This window comes from Engystomops pustulosus, chromosome 7 (genome assembly GCF_040894005.1).
Source record: "Engystomops pustulosus chromosome 7, aEngPut4.maternal, whole genome shotgun sequence".
Classification (NCBI taxonomy): Eukaryota; Metazoa; Chordata; class Amphibia; order Anura; family Leptodactylidae; genus Engystomops; species Engystomops pustulosus.
In genome coordinates this window covers 95,071,339-95,091,467 of record NC_092417.1, presented here as the reverse complement: position 1 = coordinate 95,091,467, position 20,129 = coordinate 95,071,339, and the positions used below count along the sequence as shown (strand labels likewise).

Here is a 20,129-nt window from a genome sequence, read left to right as displayed (position 1 = left end):
ATTAAGAAGCGCGAAGGTTATTATGGTATTTCTAGACCCTATGTTATTATTTGTACCTCTAAGGACTCGGTGCCTTTGAACCAGAACTCGCAGCAACTTTGAAGCGACACGTAAAAAAAAGGACAATTGCTGTACTTCTGATTATCTCACTGAGGAACAGCATTCCTCTCCATTGTCTTTCAAACATCACTTTACATTTGGAGCACGGTGTAACTACACTGTTTGATTGTCATTATGATATCAGATATGGTTGTAGTCAACCAGTTGACTAAACTCTTCTGTGAGCCAAGAGTTATCAGATTCCTTGAATAGACAACCTTCTTGACTAAACATATTAGTACGTCAGCATATGATATAATCTACAGCCACCCCCTGCCGCACCAGATTTATTAGGAGGCTTTGGTCACCTGATAAATCCTAACATTGGCTGTGCTGCATAGTAGGGCCCAGGGAGGTGTAGAGTAGTGCCATAATCTACATGTGAACTGGCTATTGCGCAGGCCATAACTAGTGCCCTCTGCCCCTTTACAGTCACTTGGCAAGGAGTTGGTATAGAGGGGTAATAGCCACAATTCCTAGGCCAAGCCTATTTCAGGGCTTGTACGACAGATTTCAAGTATACAAGTCCTGGTAAACCTGGCCCATAGTATTCTTCTTATGTAAATAGCTGTGAAATATTTTGTCCTACACTGCAATCAATGATGCTACCAATCATTAATATACAATATCATTCATTAGTGCTTTGTGGTGCCCTTCAATCTGACCTCTGAATTTTTCCTTACAGGTTGTGGTGAGTGACAGGATACAGGGGTCCAAGTTCCGCCTATATGGAAAAGGTGTAGATGAGGAACCAAAAGGAACTTTCAGGATAAATGAAAATACAGGGGAAGTCCTGGTCACCAAAGCGCTTGACAGGGAGGCCATTCCTTCTTATCAGGTATGTTTTCATCTCTTCCACCAGCTTTATAGAAAATGAACCAGGCTATATATCTACTGGAAAAGGAACTTGAGTAGAGAGAATGGTAAATTAGCCTCCTCAACATTTTTGAGGACATGTATCTTTATTTCTACTAGTTAAATTGTCTAATTTTTGCAGTTTTTGCAACTTTCCACTGCAACTTTTGCTATTGTTTTTCAAGTACACCTTTGTCTGCACCTTGTGCAGTGCCTTATGTGTCCTTATTATGTGCCTTATTTTACAGATGGTCTGTGCGACTTTTCACTTATGTATCACTGCTTTTTACGACTTTGTTGGTGCAAATCTGCACCTAGTCCAGGGCAGGGGCAAAGAAAGGATTTTTTTTTTCATGGACCCTGTTTTAACATGTAAATTGGAATGATTTCACATGCTTTAAATGTTTAAAATTTTGCTCATTAACCTGTTTTTTTTAATTCATACATTTTTGCATTTACATTTTTCTTTTTAAAGGAGGTCACACGTGGCATTTTGGTTGAGTTTTGAAATGCATTACAACAGCTGAGGAGAAGTGATTTGCCTTATTACATTACTGTTAACATTTGCATTTACAAAACACACAGCGTTACCGTATGTGTTAACAATGTGTTAACATGTGCGTTTTGTAAATGCAAATGTTAACAGTATTGTTATTAGAGCGCCATCCACATCCTCTTACAGCAGTAGACATATTTGACAAAGGCTTATTTTAGCCGGAACATTATACTTTGGAGTACTGCAATAAAACTTTGTTCATTAACTTCAACTTAAATTTTGTGTACCTGGATATTCTTTATACATGTAATGGGGTAGCATCCCTTCCAGAAGCACCAACCGATAATACGGAGTGCATAACAAGGACATTTGATATATAGTAATGTAATTCGGCAAATCACTTCTCCTCAGTTATTGTAATGTCTTTCAAAACGAAATTAAAATGCAACTAAAATGTAACGTGTGACCGGACCCTTAACACCACGTGTGACCGCGGCCTCATATGTCGTCATTTCTTTGGGGTGTGACTAGAGAGCTTAAAAATGCAAGACACGGCCTCAGATCCAAAATGTCTCCACTCCTGCATAAAACCCCCTCACATGGCTTGTGTCCACTCCTGTATATAACCCCCTCACATGGCTTGTGTCCACTCCTGTATATAACCCCCTCACGTGGCTTGTATCCTTTCCTGTATATAACCCCCTCACATGGCTTGTGTCCTCTACTGTATATAACCCCCTCATGTGGCTTGTGTCCACTCCTGTATATAACCCCTCACATGGCTTGTATCCTCTCCTGTATATAACCCCTCACATGGCTTGTGTCCACTCCTGCATTTAACCCCCTCACATGGCTTGTATCCACTCCTGTATATAACCCCCTTACGTGGCTTGTGTCCACTCCTGCATATAACCCCCTCACATGGCTTGTGTCCACTCCTGTATATAACCCCCTTACGTGGCTTGTGTCCACTCCTGCATACTACCCCCTCACGTGGCTTGTGTCCACTCCTGTATATAATCCCCTCACATGGCTTGTATCCTCTCCTGTATATAACCCCCTCACATGACTTGTATCCTCTCCTGTATATAACCCCCTCACATGGCTTATGTCCTCTCCTGTATATAACCCCCTCACATGGGTTGTATCCTCTCCTGTATATAACCCCCTCACATGGCTTGTATCCTCTCCTGTATATAACCCCTCACATGGCTTGTGTCCACTCCTGTATATAACCCTCGCACATGGCTTGTGACCTCTCCTGTATATAATCCCCTCACATGGCTTGTGTCCACTCCTGTATATAATCCCCTCACATGGCTTGTGTCCTCTCCTGCATATAACCCCCTCACATGGCTTGTGTCCACTCATGTATATAACCCCCTCACGTGGCTTGTGCCCATGTGGATGTGAAAAATTTGCAACAAAAAAGTCTCAAAAAGAAGCCAAAATGTGTGCCTGCCAGGATAGGAAAAACTGAACATGTATCACAAGTAAAAAGACATGATAATACATAAGGTGCAGAAACTAGCCACCAAATTTCTCAAAAATTCACCAAAGAAAGAAAAAACTATGATACATGTCCCCCAAAGATTGCATATAATGATGTTACATGTTGAGGTACAAGTTTGCAGTAAGACCATATCCTTCTTTTGTGGAAGTGACACCTCTTAATAGCGAAAGAGTATCTCATTTCTGCCCTGCTTTGGGGTTGCAGATGATTGATATTTCTGGCCTTCAGATTTCATATTGAGTTTGTGTTCTTGAATTAATTCCCTAAATGATGTGTGGAGCAAGTTTCACCAAGATCCCAGTATCAGCATTTTTAAATGTACTGTATAGGGAATCTACACTCACTGGCCACTTTATTAGGTACACCATGCTAGTAACGGGTTGGACCCCCTTTTGCCTTCAGAACTGCCTCAATTCTTCATGGCATAAATTCAACAAGGTGCTGGAAGCATTCCTCAGAGATTTTGGTCCATATTGACATGATGGCATCACACAGTTGCCGCAGATTTGTCGGCTGCACATCCATGATGCGAATCTCCCGTTCCACCACATCCCAAAGATGCTCTATTGGATTGAGATCTGGTGACTGTGGAGGCCATTTGAGCACAGTGAACTCATTGTCATGTTCAAGAAACCAGTCTGAGATGATTCCAGCTTTATGACATGGCGCATTATCCTGCTGAAAGTAGCCATCAGATGTTGGGTACATTGTTGTCATAAAGGAATGGACATGGTCAGCAACAATACTCAGGTAGGCTGTGGCATTTCAACAATGCTCAATTGGTACCAAGGGGCCCAAAGAGTGCCAAGAAAATATCCCCACACCATGACACCACCACCACCAGCCTGAACCGTTGATACAAGGCAGGATGGATCCATGCTTTCATGTTGTTGATGCCAAATTCTGACCCTACCATCCGAATGTCGCAGCAAAAATCGAGACTCTCTGTCCAATTTCGATGAGCTTGTGCAAATTGTAGCCTCAGTTTCCTGTTCTTAACTGAAAGGAGTGGCACCCGGTGTGGTCTTCTGCTGCTGTAGCCCATCTGCCTCAAAGTTCGACGTACTGTGTGTTCAGAGATGCTCTTCTGCCTACCTTGGTTGTAACGGGTGGCGATTTGAGTCACTGTTGCCTTTCTATCAGCTCGAGCCAGTCTGTCCATTCTTCTCTGACCTCTGGCATCAACAAGGCATTTCTGCCCACAGAACTGCCGCTCACTGGATGTACCATTCTCTGTAAACCTTAGAGATGGTTGGGCGTGAAAATCCCAGTAGATCAGCAGTTTCTGAAATACTCAGACCAGCCCTTCTGGCACCAACAACCATGCCACGTTCAAAGGCACTCAAATCACCTTTCTTCCCCATACTGATGCTCGGTTTGAACTGCAGGAGATTGTCTTGACCATGTCTACATGCCTAAATACACTGAGTTGCCGCCATGTGATTGGCTGATTAGAAATTAAGTGTTAACGAGCAGTTGGACAGGTGTACCTAATAAAGTGGCCGGTGAGTGTACTGTTGTAGTGTATCCTTAATGGTAGAGCCCAACTGAGAGTCTTTGAAGGTTACTGCATGGATATTAAAATCTAACCCTTCTTGCTGGGCACTAAATTTTCTGAAATGTGTTCTCCTAGTTTCTACTGTATAGTTCCAAATGAGTACTCGGACATAGACTGGTTGCACTCATCAGCCACCAATCTCAGAATGATGTAATTCAGCTGTCCAGCCCCAAGCTTATGATGAGTAGTCAGTTTGGTGGTGATATCAGAATTTCAATCATTCTGCATGATTAATCAGATTTTACTACCATCCCATTAAGAGGACTTTACTTCATTCCTTATGTTATCTTATTGCCCATTATCCCCTACCCTACAAAGTCTATTATATACAGAAGCCATTTTGTTAATATATTTTAGTTTTGACCTGTATGCTGAGAAAAACACTGCTGAAAAGCAAAGCAAACAAAAAAAAAAAACAGAAATACATTCTCATTGTCTCACATCCCAGTGTCCATACTGTTACATTGCTGTTTTATTTTCCAGTAGTTAAAGTTGAGCTGTGGGAGTACTATGGAATATGATGTATAAGTTGTATGCTTTTCGTAGCATAATGCATTATAACATATAATTATATTTTCATGGCAACAATGAGAAAGGTATTGTCTGTAATTACCACAATGATGCCTGGAATGCCTCTGTTTAAGTACAGTTTATTTGCTACAATGTGCTGTTGTTACATAAATGAGTGCTGAGAGAGGTCATATAGAAGTCCTTTATAAGATGTAGGAATGGTCTCTAAAGACTTATCCAGGGTAGAACTGTGATAAGAAAGCTCAGAGGAGTCCGAAGTAGAATCTTTACTATAGTTTCCACTGTGCAACATGCATATGACTGGTGTATTTCTATATGTAAAGCCTCTTTCACACAAACATGTAGCTCTGGCCGGGGCCGTAAACCGGGCTAGCATACAGTCACTTAGCAGAATGGAGTGTGGCATAGCCATACGTACACGGAAAGAAAGAACAAACTCTTTTTCCTGTGTCCAGTATGATACGCTTGGCAATATGTCCATTTAAATGGATGGACACATATCCCAGTGAAATGCATGTAGGTCACCTGCAATGCAGACTGCTTTGTCCTTTGGTCACTCTCATCAAGGATGGTTAAACTATTTTGGACTGCATCGCATGATGAGAAAACATTGGTTTGCCCCATGACAACTCATCAGATCCCTACTTTGGAACATGGAGAAAGCTTCATCCAGAACTTACAGTATAATATTCTACTTTCGTTTGCTTTCGAAAACTTTTAAAAGTCACAAAGATTCTCTTTGATGCTTCTCCTGGGGACATCAGGTTAAGGTTAATGTTGGTTATGTCTGTTATCTGTACCCCTGGCTCTAAACCACATAGACAGTTCTCTACTGATTTGTGATGTTAAATTGTATGCAGAATTGTTATATCCAGTCTGGTGCTTGCACATAATGAGCTGCTAAAGCATAAATACACAGAGAAACAGAATTCATTTAGTCTTGTAGTCATCCTTTAGATCAGCCGAATGAGACACGGCAGACAAGACAGCAGAACTATGTACATTAAAAGATACCGTATAACGATATGGACTCTGCATTTTATGAAGAACACATAAACGTCTCCTGAGCATGTCGCTCTGGTGTGCTGCACACTGTATTCACATTAAAGGTCATGTGAGTAAAGGCAGAAGCAATTGTTCTGTGGATCAATTTGGGAGACATCTGGAGGCTCTATATCATATTGTGTCAGAGTTTTTTTTGTGGTTTTTGTGTCCACTGTATTTCATACCATGTGGTAAGAAGGAGTACTGCATGTGTTTAAGCATGACATTTCATAATAATTTCAATATATGATATCCAGAGAACATTGCCTAGGTAGAAAAGCAATGCTTAAGGGGTGACATAGGCCTCATCAGTTATCCAGAGCTGAGTGAAGGCAGCAAGGACTTGATTTCACTCTGGAAGACCCAGAATGTTCATGAACTAATTTGAATCTTTGTAATTCATCATTTTCTCTGCGGAGGTGCTATAGAGTATTAAAGAACATGCCATGAGTTCTTCATTACTTATAACATATGGCTGGACACACTTTTTGATCAGCTTATGTTCAGGACACCCTTTAAAGCAAATATGATTGCCCAAAGGAGGCTACTCTCTTAAATTTCTTTGCTACTTGAAATACAGTATTTTACATTAAGAGAAGACCAAGTGGTCGGTAATGGTGCAGAGGATAAACCCATCAATCTTTGTAATATTATATTCTATGTTGCTGCACAGTCTCAGTTGATTAAATCATTACCATTTATAATGAATTGTGGGAGAAATGGGAGATAATATACCAAACATGGTGAAAACATTAACAAGGGACAGATTCAATAAACTGTTTATGACAGAATTCTGTTCTGAATTCTGTACCACATTTATTAAGGGTTTTAGATCATTTCAGAGACTTTTACAGCAATTACGATAAAGGGGGCTCGATCTCCGATAAAGAACTGTGGCTTTGCGCCAAAAATAATGAGAGCACGACAGAATTTTGACCAAGTTTTCTGGCGTAAACTAAGTAATTAAAAGGAGAAGAATGTATGATTAGACAATCTCACTCCATGACAGATTTATCCTCTAGCACTAGACTAGAATCTTGTCTCCTCTAACTCTCCAGCTAATTTAGTGCCAGTTACCATTCACTGTAGCATAACATAACCTCACTGAGGTTACATAAGGAAACATACTTGAGACTGAAACAAAAGGGGCTAGATGTATATTGTATATGTACAGGAAGAGCTGTATATGAAATATCTATCATCATATTCTGTTCATTGTGGCTTTTCAATACTGTGCATTGATTATTGAGGTAGCCTGAAGGTCTGTATTGATCCCCTTATGCATTAATGTATCACAGGTGTCAGTAGCCTGCAGGTTCTGCTGCCATTCCAGATTGTGAACGCCATAATATTTTGCCTATAGAGGATTGATGGGCTTCATGCCACATACATAAAATGTAATATCTATTTACTTATATAATATTTACAAGAATTTTCACTTTTCTTTTTCTTTAGGGACTTACATCTTAATATAATAACAATGTTATTAATAAATCTTTATTTATATAGCATCATCATATTCTAATCATGGGGTACATATGTAACGTCCAACCACTGAGGCCTGACATTAGATGCGGGGACAGTTAGATTCCCCTTGAAACTGAGTGGGGGGTTTGATATGTGGCCTAGTGCCAGAGTTGGGTCACAAGTAGCTTGGTCCAGGTAAACAGACCTTTGTTACAACAGTCAGGGCCAGAAAGAGAATAGAAGAAGAAGAGGAGGTCGCAATATCATGGAAGGTTCTCCATGCATGTGGTGAAGGGATCTCTTAAAGAGAACCCGTCAGGAAAATTAACCCCCTAAACTAAATATATTTTCATAAACTGCCATTAGAAAGAATTGCCTTGAACCCCTCATTGTCTCCCTACATGCCTGTAAACGTAAGCACTAAGGTCCTAAATCTGTATGCAAATGACCTGTGAAATGTCCAATGAGTCATTATCATATTCAAGCTGTCCAGCTTATTCAGGAGTGGGAGACACAGCCACACCTCCAGTGCTTGACTGACAGTCTGTATAATGATGTGATGTATAATGGTGTAATGGCTCCTCCATGTGCTTTCTGGTGCTGGTGCCCCCTGCAGCCTGTGTATATGAGATACTACTGTAAAAATGACTGACAGCGTTTATAACGATGTGAGGTATAATGGTGTAATGGCTCCTCCATGTGCTTTCTGGTGCTGGTGCCCCCTGCAGCCTGTGTATATGAGATACTACTGTAAAAATGACTGACAGCGTTTATAATGATGTGAGGTATAATGGTGTAATGGCTCCTCCATGTGCTTTCTGGTGCTGGTGCCCCTTGCAGCCTGTGTATATGAGATACTACTGTAAAAATGACTGACAGTGTTTATAATGATGTGAGGTATAATGGTTTAATGGCTCCTCCATGTGCTTCCTGGTGCTGGTGCCCCTTGCAGCCTGTGTGTATGTGTGTAGGAGAGATACAACAGCTCCAAGATGCAGCCATGTTATAGCAGAACATGTCAGTTACTTGTGCAGCCGATGTCTGTGTCTCTCACATGTGCATAACAGAACATGTCAGGTACTTGTGTAGCTGATGTCTGTGTCTCTCATATGTGTATGGGAGAACATGTCAGGTACATGTGTAGCTGATGTCTGTGTCTCTTACATGTGTATTAGGAGGGAGAGCATCTCAGCAAATAAAGCACAGACACTAGCAATGCTTTACAACACATTACACACAGACATGAGCAAGGCGAGGAGAGGGGAGGTGTAACAGGGGTGACATCACTGCCTCTGACCATGTGACCAGCCTCATTTACATAATAAAGAGAAGATGATTTTAGAATGATTAATGTATGAAGTGACTAGATAAAGGCTGGGGTGGATCCTTGTGAGCTGCTCCAAAAGGTAGAGGTGACAGAAATAGTTACAGAGACCTGATGACAGGTGTCCTTTAAGGATTCTTTAAAGAGAGAATGCATCATTTTACTCATGATGGTGAATACTGTACAATAATATAGAGTAACAGGCCTTTGTAGACAGCAGTCTATAAGGATATTACAAATGGAGGGGATTTAACTGCACACACAAAACTGCTTGACGTCGACAATAAAATAGTATTTTTTGCAAACGTATACACACCATTTAGATATGTAGTAAAAAGCTGTACAGAAAGAACAGAGAGGATTAAGGAATGTTCCACTGTTACTGATGTATCTTGTATCAATGGTGACTCTTATCCCCGCTTAACAGATATCCTTTAATTCTAACAATTGTTCACTTTCTCGTTTTAGAAGCAGGAATATAATCCATCTCAATTAAGATGGAACAGATCACAGAGGGTTTTGTTGTTTTCAGTGGATTTACTGCATTTAGCATATAAACAGGGGCGTCAGGGGCGTTGCTAGGGTGGTAAAAGATCCGGGGCACGGGCCCCAATGCATATGTATCACAATTTCAGTAATGCCCACTCCTGTATATACAGCTACAGAAAGCACAGGAGAAATCCCTACTTGTTACATCCAGTGACTGCAGGTGATGTGTCCTCTATCTTCTCCATTAGGTCCTGGCATCACCACGTCTTTTCTTCAGCCACGTGTCCTCCCTGTGGAGATCACCACACAGACATCTCATGCCACAGCCAGGACTGCCTGGTTGGGGAGGTGGAGGGGTGAGCTCTCCTCCCCCCTCCCATCTCTATAAGAAGCCCTGCAGCAGGGCCGTTCTTACGGAGAAATGGCATGGTGACACACGAATGTGCTCACCGTACCATGCACAATGTACTCCTATGGTGGCCATATGCTAGCTGAAGAATCCCCTCACCTAAAAATACCTACACTAAGTAAAGTCCCCTTAGAGTTCAGTAATGTCCCCATTGAGAAGTTCCCCAGAGACCTCTATAATGTCCCCCACAGCCCTCTGTAATGTCCCACAGCTCCCTGTAACATCCATCCACAGCCCCCAATAATGTCCTCAGAGCCCCCCAAATGTCCTCACAGCCCCCCAAATTCCCTCACAGCCCTCTGTAATGTCCCAGAGCTCCCTGTAACATCCATCCACAGCCCCCAATAATGTCCTCAGAGCCCCCCAAATGTCCTCAGAGCCCCCCAAATGTCCTCACAGCCCCCCAAATTCCCTCACAGCCCTCTGTAATGTCCCAGAGCTCCCTGTAACATCCATCCACAGCCCCCAATATTGTCCTCAGAGCCCCCCCCGAATGTCCTCAGAGCCCCCCGAATGTCCTTAGAGCCCCCCTAATGTCCTCAGAGCCCCCAAATGTCCTCACAGCCCCTGTAATGACCCCCAGAGCCCCCTGTAATGACCCCCAGAGCCCACTTTAATGTCTCCATAACCCCCCCAAAGTTTTCACAGCCACCAGTAATGTCCCCAAAACCCAATGTAATGCCCCACATATCCCCCCAATGTCTTTGCAGACCCCTGTAATGTTCCCCACAGCCCCCTTTAAAGTCCCCACAGTCCCCAGTAATGCCCCCATCAGTTCCCCAAAAGTCTTCACAGCCCTAGTAATGTCCTCAAAGCCCCCTGTAAAATCCCCCATAGCACCCAATAATGTCCCCACAGCCCCCAGTAGTATTCCTAAGGTCGCCTGTAATGTCTCCACTGTCTTCACAGCTGCCTGTAATGTCCCCAAAGCCCCCAGTAATGTCCCCAAAGCCCCACAAAGTCTTCACAACCCCCAGTACAGTCCCCCAAGTCCTCTATAATGTCCCTAACAACCCCTCCCCCCCATGTCTTCACAGCTCCCAGTAATGTCCCCACAGCCTCTTGTAATGTTCCCCATGCCAACTCCCCGCAATGTGCCCCCCCCCCCCCCCACCACTCATAATTTTTAAAAAAAAACAGTGATACTCACTTCTAGCTCTTCCTCTGACATCTCCCTGTTCACTGTCAGACACGAGCGGTGACGTCATCACCCGGCGTCTCCTGGTCCCGGCAGCTGTAGTGAGCTGCTTGCAGCAGGAGACGCTGTGTGATCGCTCTCTGAGCCGGCGGCTCCTGCACCACTACAGTGCTCATCGCTATCTACGTCCTGAGCACGTAGATAGCGATGAGAGTAGGGAAATATGCCCGGACAGCGGGACGAGTGTCCCACTGACCTGGGACATTCGGGGCACAGGCCAAAAGATCCGGGGCACGGGCCCCGGATCTTTTGACCTAGCGACGCCCCTGAGGGGCGTAACTACAGAAGTAGCAGCCATAGCAGCCTCTGTAGGGCCCGCAGTGTCAAGGGGTCCTGTTGACCAACTGGACACTAAAGAATGGAGGATGTGCACCATTATATACATGTTATTCTGCACATTGTACAGCATAATATGTGATGTATATATGCTGTGTATCCGTGTGTAACTGTGATGTGTATATTCTCTATATGTGTGCATGTGTGTGTAAGAGTGTATAAATGTAAAAGTGTATAAATGTGTGTATGTTTATGTATAAAGATATATACATATGTTAGTATACATGTATACACTGTAATATGTATATTTTGAGCAGGGAGGGGGACCCCATACTGAAGTCTGCTATGGGGCCCTGCCTCTCCGAATTAAGCCCCTTCATATAAACATTAGATTGTGGCTTACTGTTTCTTGTTAGCTCCATAGATTGTCCAGTAAAAGGGTGGACAGGCGGCTTTATATTTGTGATAGAGGCAATCAATATGGCAACTATTATACCTAAAATATTTGTCATCCAGCTTTCTGAGGGCTCTGAATTACAGATATCCCAAGTTGCAAAAAGGCCGAAGTAACAAACAGGTATATGGTAGTCACCTTCCTTTCCAAAGATTTAATTTAAAGTGGTACATTCCTTTAAGAACATATTCATATACTGTAGCTCTGAGAACAATAGCTATAAATACAGCCCCCTAAAGGTAGCAAAATCTTAACATCTAGTAAACATGGTAGAGAAGCATTTCAGAGTGGGATTGCTCATATTTATAATTGTATACTGCCATCTGATGTAAATATTAGATTAATCAGCCATATGGCGGGAATGATAAATCCATGTGTCAGTGAGGGGACTGGGCAGTAACACGGTGTATGGATGTGATGGAGCATGCATGCGGAGACATCGCCCAGCAGCCCCATCCTATTAATCTTCCCTCTCCAGCTAAGCTGCCTCCACTTTGGAATTTAATTACTTAGATAATATCAGGAGATTTTTAATCTCGGCGCCAGGTTGATGAGATATGAGCATTGCTTTTTTCAGGTGATGAAAACACTTATTTTCCTGCACCTTGCGTCAGAAAAGGTAATCATAATTAATAACAATAATGGCTGATGCTGTTATGTGATAAACAGGCAATGCTGAATGCACAGTATTCACCTTAAAGGGATTAGAAAGATGTTGTATGATACAGCTTATTGACCTATGTCCATCATGGCTGTGGTGATAAAGGTATGAAAATCTTAAAATTTTGGGTAAAAGAAGGCAGCCTACCGGATTCATGATTCATGAAGAATGTGAGACACAAATCATGGATCTGGCACACACTGCACTATACACAAGGAATCGGCACATAGTGCAGTTTGAACTGTTCTTAGTAAATGTGCCCCAATATGTATGTAACAGTGAAATCTACAGTACACAACTAAGTTGTTTGGAGATGGAAGGACATGGGAGAGTCTCTGATCTCTAGTGTCATCTTTTTCCCAATGTGGTCTGCATTTACTAGAACAGGTATGTACCCTCAACCCCCTGGGATAAATGTACTGCCTGGGGAAGGGGGGGGGGCATTCAGCAGATTGCTATGGGGCTCAGCCTCTCCTAGTTATACTCCTGGCGTAGAGGCAAGGCTCAGTAGCGCATTTGTGGCCAATGCTGCCAAAATGTGGGGATGGTTGTATCCAAGGACAGCTACTTCAATTCTAATGGACAACATGGCTAACATGGCTACATTCATTGGAAATTATCTTCGAATAGTCACAAATGTTCATGCAAAAACAACAAGGGAAATTGAATCACAAATCAATCATGGTCTTACACAGAATGGAATAGAATTGAACCATATTGTCACTTGGTAGGAAATATACTGGCACGTACCTCCAATAGGAGGTGGCCAATTTAGTAAGCTTACGTCACTTGTAAATCCTGGCATACTATCTCAAAGGTGATGTTTATTTCTTTAAAATATTCCCCTCTAGTAAATTGTTTGGGTGTCGTATGTTCAGTCACATGAATAGGGTCGAACTGCAATACAAACTAAAGCCTATAGAAAAAATGGTCACTATTCCTGAAGAAAAAGCAGATTGTCTGAAAAAGTTATCCTGATGCCCAGTAGACCATCGAATAACATACAAGACTCTAACACCTCTAACACTCTAAAAGGATCATTATCAGTAAAATATGTCAATCAATCTAATCTCTAAATGACTAAATAATGAGAAAGGCAAAGGCTTATAATTTTCCAGACCTCACCTGCTGCATAGTAATGTGATCCATCTGATGTAGGCATTTATCCTACTGACTGAAAGGCCTTTGTGGAGCAGAAACACAGGGGTTTCTTACAAGCATTGATAGTACAGGCGGTCCCCTACTTAAGGACACCCGACTTACAGACAACCCATAGTTACAGACAGACCCCTCTGACCTCTGGTGAAGCTTTCTGAATACTTTACTATAGTCCCAGATTGCAATAATCATCTGTAAGGTGTCTGTAATGAAGATTTATTGATAATCATTGGTCCGATTACAGCAAAAAATGTTTAAACTCCAATTGTCACTGGGGCCAAAATTTTTTTTGTCTGGATATACAGTTTCGACTTACATACAAATTCAACTTAAGAACAAACCTCCGGACCCTATCTTGTACGTAACCCGGGGACTGCCTGTACCTTCTCTCGACCTCTAATTCCATATAATCATCTGCTCGTACATGGAGTGACGTGCCGATTAGTAATCATTGTCTTCCTCTGGTAGTTTGATGTGTATGCTATGGCTGCTGCTTTGGTTCCATAATTTAAACACGTGCAATTTTAACCCCTTAACGACCAGGCACTTTTTCGTTTTTTTGTTTCCATTTTCGACAACTTTTTATTTTTCCATGTAAAGAGCTGGGAGAGGGCTTGATTTCTGCATAAAAATTGCACTTCATAGTGACCGTATTTAATGTTCCATGCTGTGTACTGGGAAGCAGGAAAATAAAAATCTAAATGCAAATGAAATTGGTAAAAAAAATGAATTTGTGGCGTTTTCTTGTGGGCTTGGATTTTACGGCTTTCACTGTGCGCCCCAAATGACAAGTCAACTTTATTCTTTGAGTGGGTACGATCACGCTACGATCAATGTTTTCATACATTTACAAAAATTAAAACCTCCTGTACAAAAAAAATTATTCATTTTGCCAGGTTCTGGTGCTAATAACTTTTTCATACTTTAGTGTACTGAGCTGTGTCTAGCGTGTTATTTTGCAACTTTTGGTGCTGTTTTCAATACTACCATTTTGAGGACTGTATGACCTTTTGATCACTTTTTAATACATTTTTTATATTGTCATAGCAACTGATTGCTGCTCCCCGATGATATCACAGGGAGCAATGGTCTAAGCCAACATGGTGGCGCCCAAGCACAGCTTTGTCACAGCTTTGTCAATGGCAATCGAAGGTTTAACACCTGCTATCGGTGCTAGCACTGATTGCTGGCTTTACCGATGGGTGTTTGTTGCAATATGCAGCACATGCCCACTGGCTATGGAGAAGGCTCAACCCTTGAGCCCTTTACAAGGAGGACAAATCAGGTAAATTCAAAATAAGTGTTTAACAGTCTTACATCTTTGATGCCCTTAGAATCCACCAAATAAGTTCATCTCAAATTGGAGCTTTTATCCAATGATTTTAAAAGGTTACAAAAAGCATTTCTTGATTGATTGCCCTAAAAATCGTACTCTGCTAAACGCACCAAATTTGGCAATTTTCTTTTCCCATTCTCAAAAAAATATCTTTTTAGAAGACATTACTTTACCACTTATGTTTAACACATTTAATAAACCATTGATTATGAATTTAAGATGTCCTTGCAACATATACATGTGCCCACAGGAACCATAAATAGCTTTTAGAAAGAATTTCCTCTTCTGTGGTACTCGCCACTCTGTATCCTTTCTGAAGCTGCATGTATTTATTCTTGGTGTTACAGGAGTACCTAGAGATACAACACTATGGGTGTTTGACACAGCAAAATATTCATGGATTCCCTGACAATTTCATATATTATTACAGGATGGAGTTTCAGTACTGGAACCCTTGCACCCTTATAACTGACTGACAACAACTAGATCTTGGTGGATCTTTCGGTCCTCTATTACATTTAGATTGGGACAAGGAATATGGAATGCAAAGGAGGGCACCAAAAAGCTACTCTGCTTTGGCCAGTGTATAAAAATAATAATAGTCCTTATTTCTATAGCGCCATCAAATTTCACACTGCTTTACCAATCAAAAGGGATGTGTACAGATATAATATTACATTACAGAGTACGAACAATAGAAGTGAGGGACATATTTCTGTCAACAGCCCTCTAGCCCTGTTTACCCTGATTTTACAACAATCTCTGGGTGTTAAAAGTCCTCATTAACCTCAATTGGGTATATGTATTGATCAAAGTTTGTGGCCAGGTCCCCTACCAAAATTTGTTCACAATATTTGGACTGACCCGTTGAACCTTAATTTCTTCCAATTTACTCATCACTTTAAGGTAGTTGACCAGAAAGCCCAGAAATAGCCATCTATGGTTGCAACTGCATAACTCATATTACAGTGGGAAGAGCAGCTCTGCAAAAAAAAAAAAATTACCCCCTTGCCTATAAAAATGAATTTCTTATAAAGATGGAGTGAAGATTGGAGGAAAGGTCTATGCTTCTTATTAACCGCAAAAACCTCCACAGAGAAAATTGCAATATACTATATCCATTTTAACAATCCCCAACTGAATTTAGAGAAACAAGAAATCTGTTTCCGAAAAATGTAATATAAATGGAACTTGTCAGAATAGAGTGCAGTGAAACTTGCTCCAGGACAAAGCAGAAGTTTTTACCGATGCCGGACATTAAAGTCTGTTATTTTCTTTATGGCTTCTTTATTTTCAGGATACTAGGACACTAGGACAGAATTAAAGAAATATTCTTGCCCTTCAAGTCTCCTCCAGTAAATCTCATTGGTTGTTTTTTTGCTTTGTACAAATAATGCAGTATCTTAATAATAGATTCTGCTCTCAAGTTGACTTCTAGAAAGTCTTCATGAATTCCATCCATGCAATAACAGAGATGGTCTTCTTCAAATGTTGACGACATTGGGAACGTTATGCAAGAACAGTATAAATACTACAAGAAATAGTAACACTAGGGATTCACAAAGAACTCTACATTGAAGAGGATCTCTCAGTATTCCTGACAGAGAATGCATGTCAGTTCAGGGTACACTTTCTCTGAATGCCAATAAAGAGTCTTGCCATATACAAATCACCAGACATAAAGTATTCAGTACAGTTTTGAGATATTTGTTAAATAATTGGTGTCTTCCAATATGAGCTGGTTGGCATCAACCATCTTATTTTTATGACCTTCGTTTGGATAAACACTGCAGGGTTATAGGTTGAGCTTGATGGACCGGTGTCTTTATTCATTACATCTACTATTATGTCACTACAATGAGATTATGTTTTGTTTGATAAATCTATATATTCTACAAATAAAAATTTGAGACATCTGCTCAGTGGCATAACTAGAAGCTGATGGGCCCCAATGCAAAGTCTGTGCTAGGCCCGACTATAATGTATGGTTTATAGTAATAGTCTTCTTATATGGGAAAGTGACACCATAAGGGCTCCCTAAACCACTTGGGCCCGGGTGCGACCACAACCTCTGTACCCCCTCAAGTTACGCTCCTGCCTCTGCTTCTTTCTCTTTGCAAACAGATAGCTTTACCATTCTACTTGTATGGTGTTACTGTCTGTGTATGGTGTTTCTGTCTTCTATTTTGCTGTTTTATGTCACATACAAGTATTGAATAAAGCAGGATACTTTAACAGCTTATCACCAGAGTTTTCCCCACAAAACACTATTAACATATATCTGTATGTGCCCAAATGAGGATTTCTGCTATATTTATTTCTGTTCATCATTTACCTTATAAAAGTCCTATTTATCATTTCCTGTTTTTGTAACTAATTTAAAATGTCTTGTTGTGCCAATATGTAGAGGTGCTTACGGTATTACATAATAATTCTCTTTTTGTTTTCAGTATATCTCTGAACTGTGTTGAGTTAATGCAGCATCATTTTTATGCATGAGAAGACAGAATATAAAAATGTGTGAGAGAGGATAAGGGAACCCCAATTGGCTCAATAAGCAACTGGTGTTATGTACTTCTTATTTTCTATGATTCCTCTTGGCTAAGCTTTGTGTATTGGTGGTGTGTGTGCAGTGTTGTCCAGCAGAGATGTACCAGTCAGCCATCAGTAGACCAAATTTTCAATAAAGCTTCAATAATGTCTTAAAAGTAGAATTGATTTAGTTTCAGGACACAAAATAACACTCTATCTAGTGACCACATTACAAAACTACTGATAATGGTGTAAAAATCTGGGAATAAATTCCAAGTTGTGTGAGATATAAATTTTCTTTTTTATAAGTTCTCCACGTGCCTTTACTGCCTCCTAGAAAATCCCTAAATATTCAAGTGACTAAGCAATCTTACTATTAACTTTTATACTGTTTGCAGACCCTCCATGCTTCTTTCTTTAAACCTGCTCTGTTGAATACAAGGAGCTGCAGCTGCAGATTATAACTCATTCATCTCCTCTCCCTGTCTCTGTCAGTGTGGATGGACCACGATAGAGAGGGGGTGACGTCACATGGATGACTCGAAGCAGAGACAGAGATGGATTCTGTTGGTTTATGCAAAGGGCAGCATTCTGAGAACAGGAAAAGGCTGCAGAAACAAACACACGCAAATAGAGAAGAGTTTTATTGAAAAGTAGCCAGCCCCTTTAAGCTATCACATCAGATTTTTACACAACACATGAATTCTACCTAAACATTGCTGCTACATCAGAATGACACAACAGAAACAAGTCATAGGTCCCACACCCCAACGATCAGGATTTTGTTGTTTGTGACCTCAGATCTTAAGGTGCCTAAGTAAGCATGTGCCAGTGTCCAGGAATCTGTATGATCAGTTCACAATGAGTTCTTTACTATGGATTTCCTTCAGGAAAAAAGTGACAAAATAGCTCACTGTAACAGCATGCTGTATGTTCCGGGCAGAATACACATGGAAGGCACTCCAAATATGGGACACATAAGTTAAAAATTGTGCCAGAAAGCTTGACATTTCTTGTCAACCATTGTCATGTGAATGTAATAATGTAATAATTTTAAACTGAGACCCTAAATGACACTATGTTCTAGTTCTTAGAACCTCCATTGACATAGTGATATTCATCATTGTCATAGAATCCCATATGTAAGCATTATATATCTGTTTTAGACCTTATAGTCAAGGGAACCTATGGAGATTCATAAGATATCCTTTTCCATTTTATAAGATAAGTAACCTCCACTTACCTCAACAAAGTGTCTGGCAACTGAAAATTCATGAAGGCTAAACATTACTCTCATCGCTGGGAACACCAAGTTGGTGTTCCTGGTAATCGGGGATGTGCAAATCCATTGAGGTACTTGAAAGCTCATCCCCACCAGCATCAGCCATGATTGTTGCTGGCAATGATCGCAGTTGTTTCCCTTTAAATGCTTCCTGAAAATCGGATATGAAATGACGCCCCACTGCCCCACCAGGTGCACTCACCATCATGCCCTTCTACGCCCCCTTGGTGTGGAGATGGTGGAAAGAGGGAAATACCTTATATACTCGAGTATAAGCCTAGTTTTTCAGCACTAAAAAAATGTGCTGAAAACCTAAACTCGGCTTATACTCGAGTAAAAAATATATAGGTTTTACCAGGTTTTTGTGGTAAAATTAGGGGCCTCGGCTTATACTTGGGTCGGCTTATACTCGAGTATATACGGTAATTGAAATTGCTGCTGGTTTGCAGTTTTCTGGCATAGAAGCCCTGGTAAATGCCCCCCAATGTCTGGGTTCCATGGAAAAAAAACACTGTACCCATCATCTGTTTGTTCAGTGCAGCTCATATAAAAGAACATCTGTTAGCATTGTATGTTTTGCATATTTGTGTTTGTTGAATTGTAGTTTTCTCCACGGAAACATTCAATTATTGCAGAATTTTCTTCTCTTAGTTGGTATTTTCATCTCGTGAACTAACCTGTGATTATTGAATCACTTAAACACAATTTTGTACTCTAATATATTGTCAAGACTATAAATTGAATTGTGGTAGACACTAAATACATTTTTTTTATTCTGCGCTCTTGCTGTATCAACACGGCAAGCAGCCTACTTATATGGCACAAAAAATACATTCATATTTTCAGTCCGGAGTAGAATTAAGCTGGCTTCACTACTTATGTTAATGGGGTTTTGACTGTGGGCTGTGTTTTGTTATATTATTCTCAATGTGTGAAAAACCCCTCTTGTAGCAATGGCAGCAGACATAATGGTATCTTTACAGATCTCTAATATTCTCTGTCTGGATCCTCAATGTCCTAGGTTTTAATTTTATTTCCAACCATTAGCTTTTGCATACAATAAACATTACAGCTCCGAGACCTAATCTTGTTTCTGCATTATTAAATCACAAAATTAGAAAGTTAAAATTTGTTCTCTGCTTAACCCATTCATGCCTGTTGGATTGGTTTGCTAATGCTGTAATGGCATTATTAATGTCTATTTTGAATACTGTGGATTGTCTAAACCTTTGAATAATGTTGCGATATTTTGAGACAATAACTGTCAAACAATTGCAAAAATGCAGATTGGGGTAATAAAACATGGTAATTGTTCTTTAACAGAAGTACGCTATTGCTTTAAAATGGTATTCTCATACAGACTAATTCTTTTCTTCTGAGTCTGACCTTATGGTTAGTAAAATTAGTAAATGCAGCTTCGGAAACACCTTAAGCAGCAACAATTTGA

The 20,129-nt window shown here is 40.7% G+C and overlaps 1 protein-coding gene across 1 annotated transcript in view; it reads left to right on the top strand.

Annotated features, from left to right (window-relative positions):
- Positions 1-20,129, top strand: part of CDH13 (cadherin 13) — a 548,360-nt gene that overhangs the window by 302,196 nt on the left and 226,035 nt on the right. Inside the window, exon 5 of the mRNA XM_072117266.1 lies at positions 785-937. Coding sequence (XP_071973367.1) covers positions 785-937 — 153 coding nt within the window. The remainder of the gene's footprint in view (positions 1-784; positions 938-20,129) is intronic.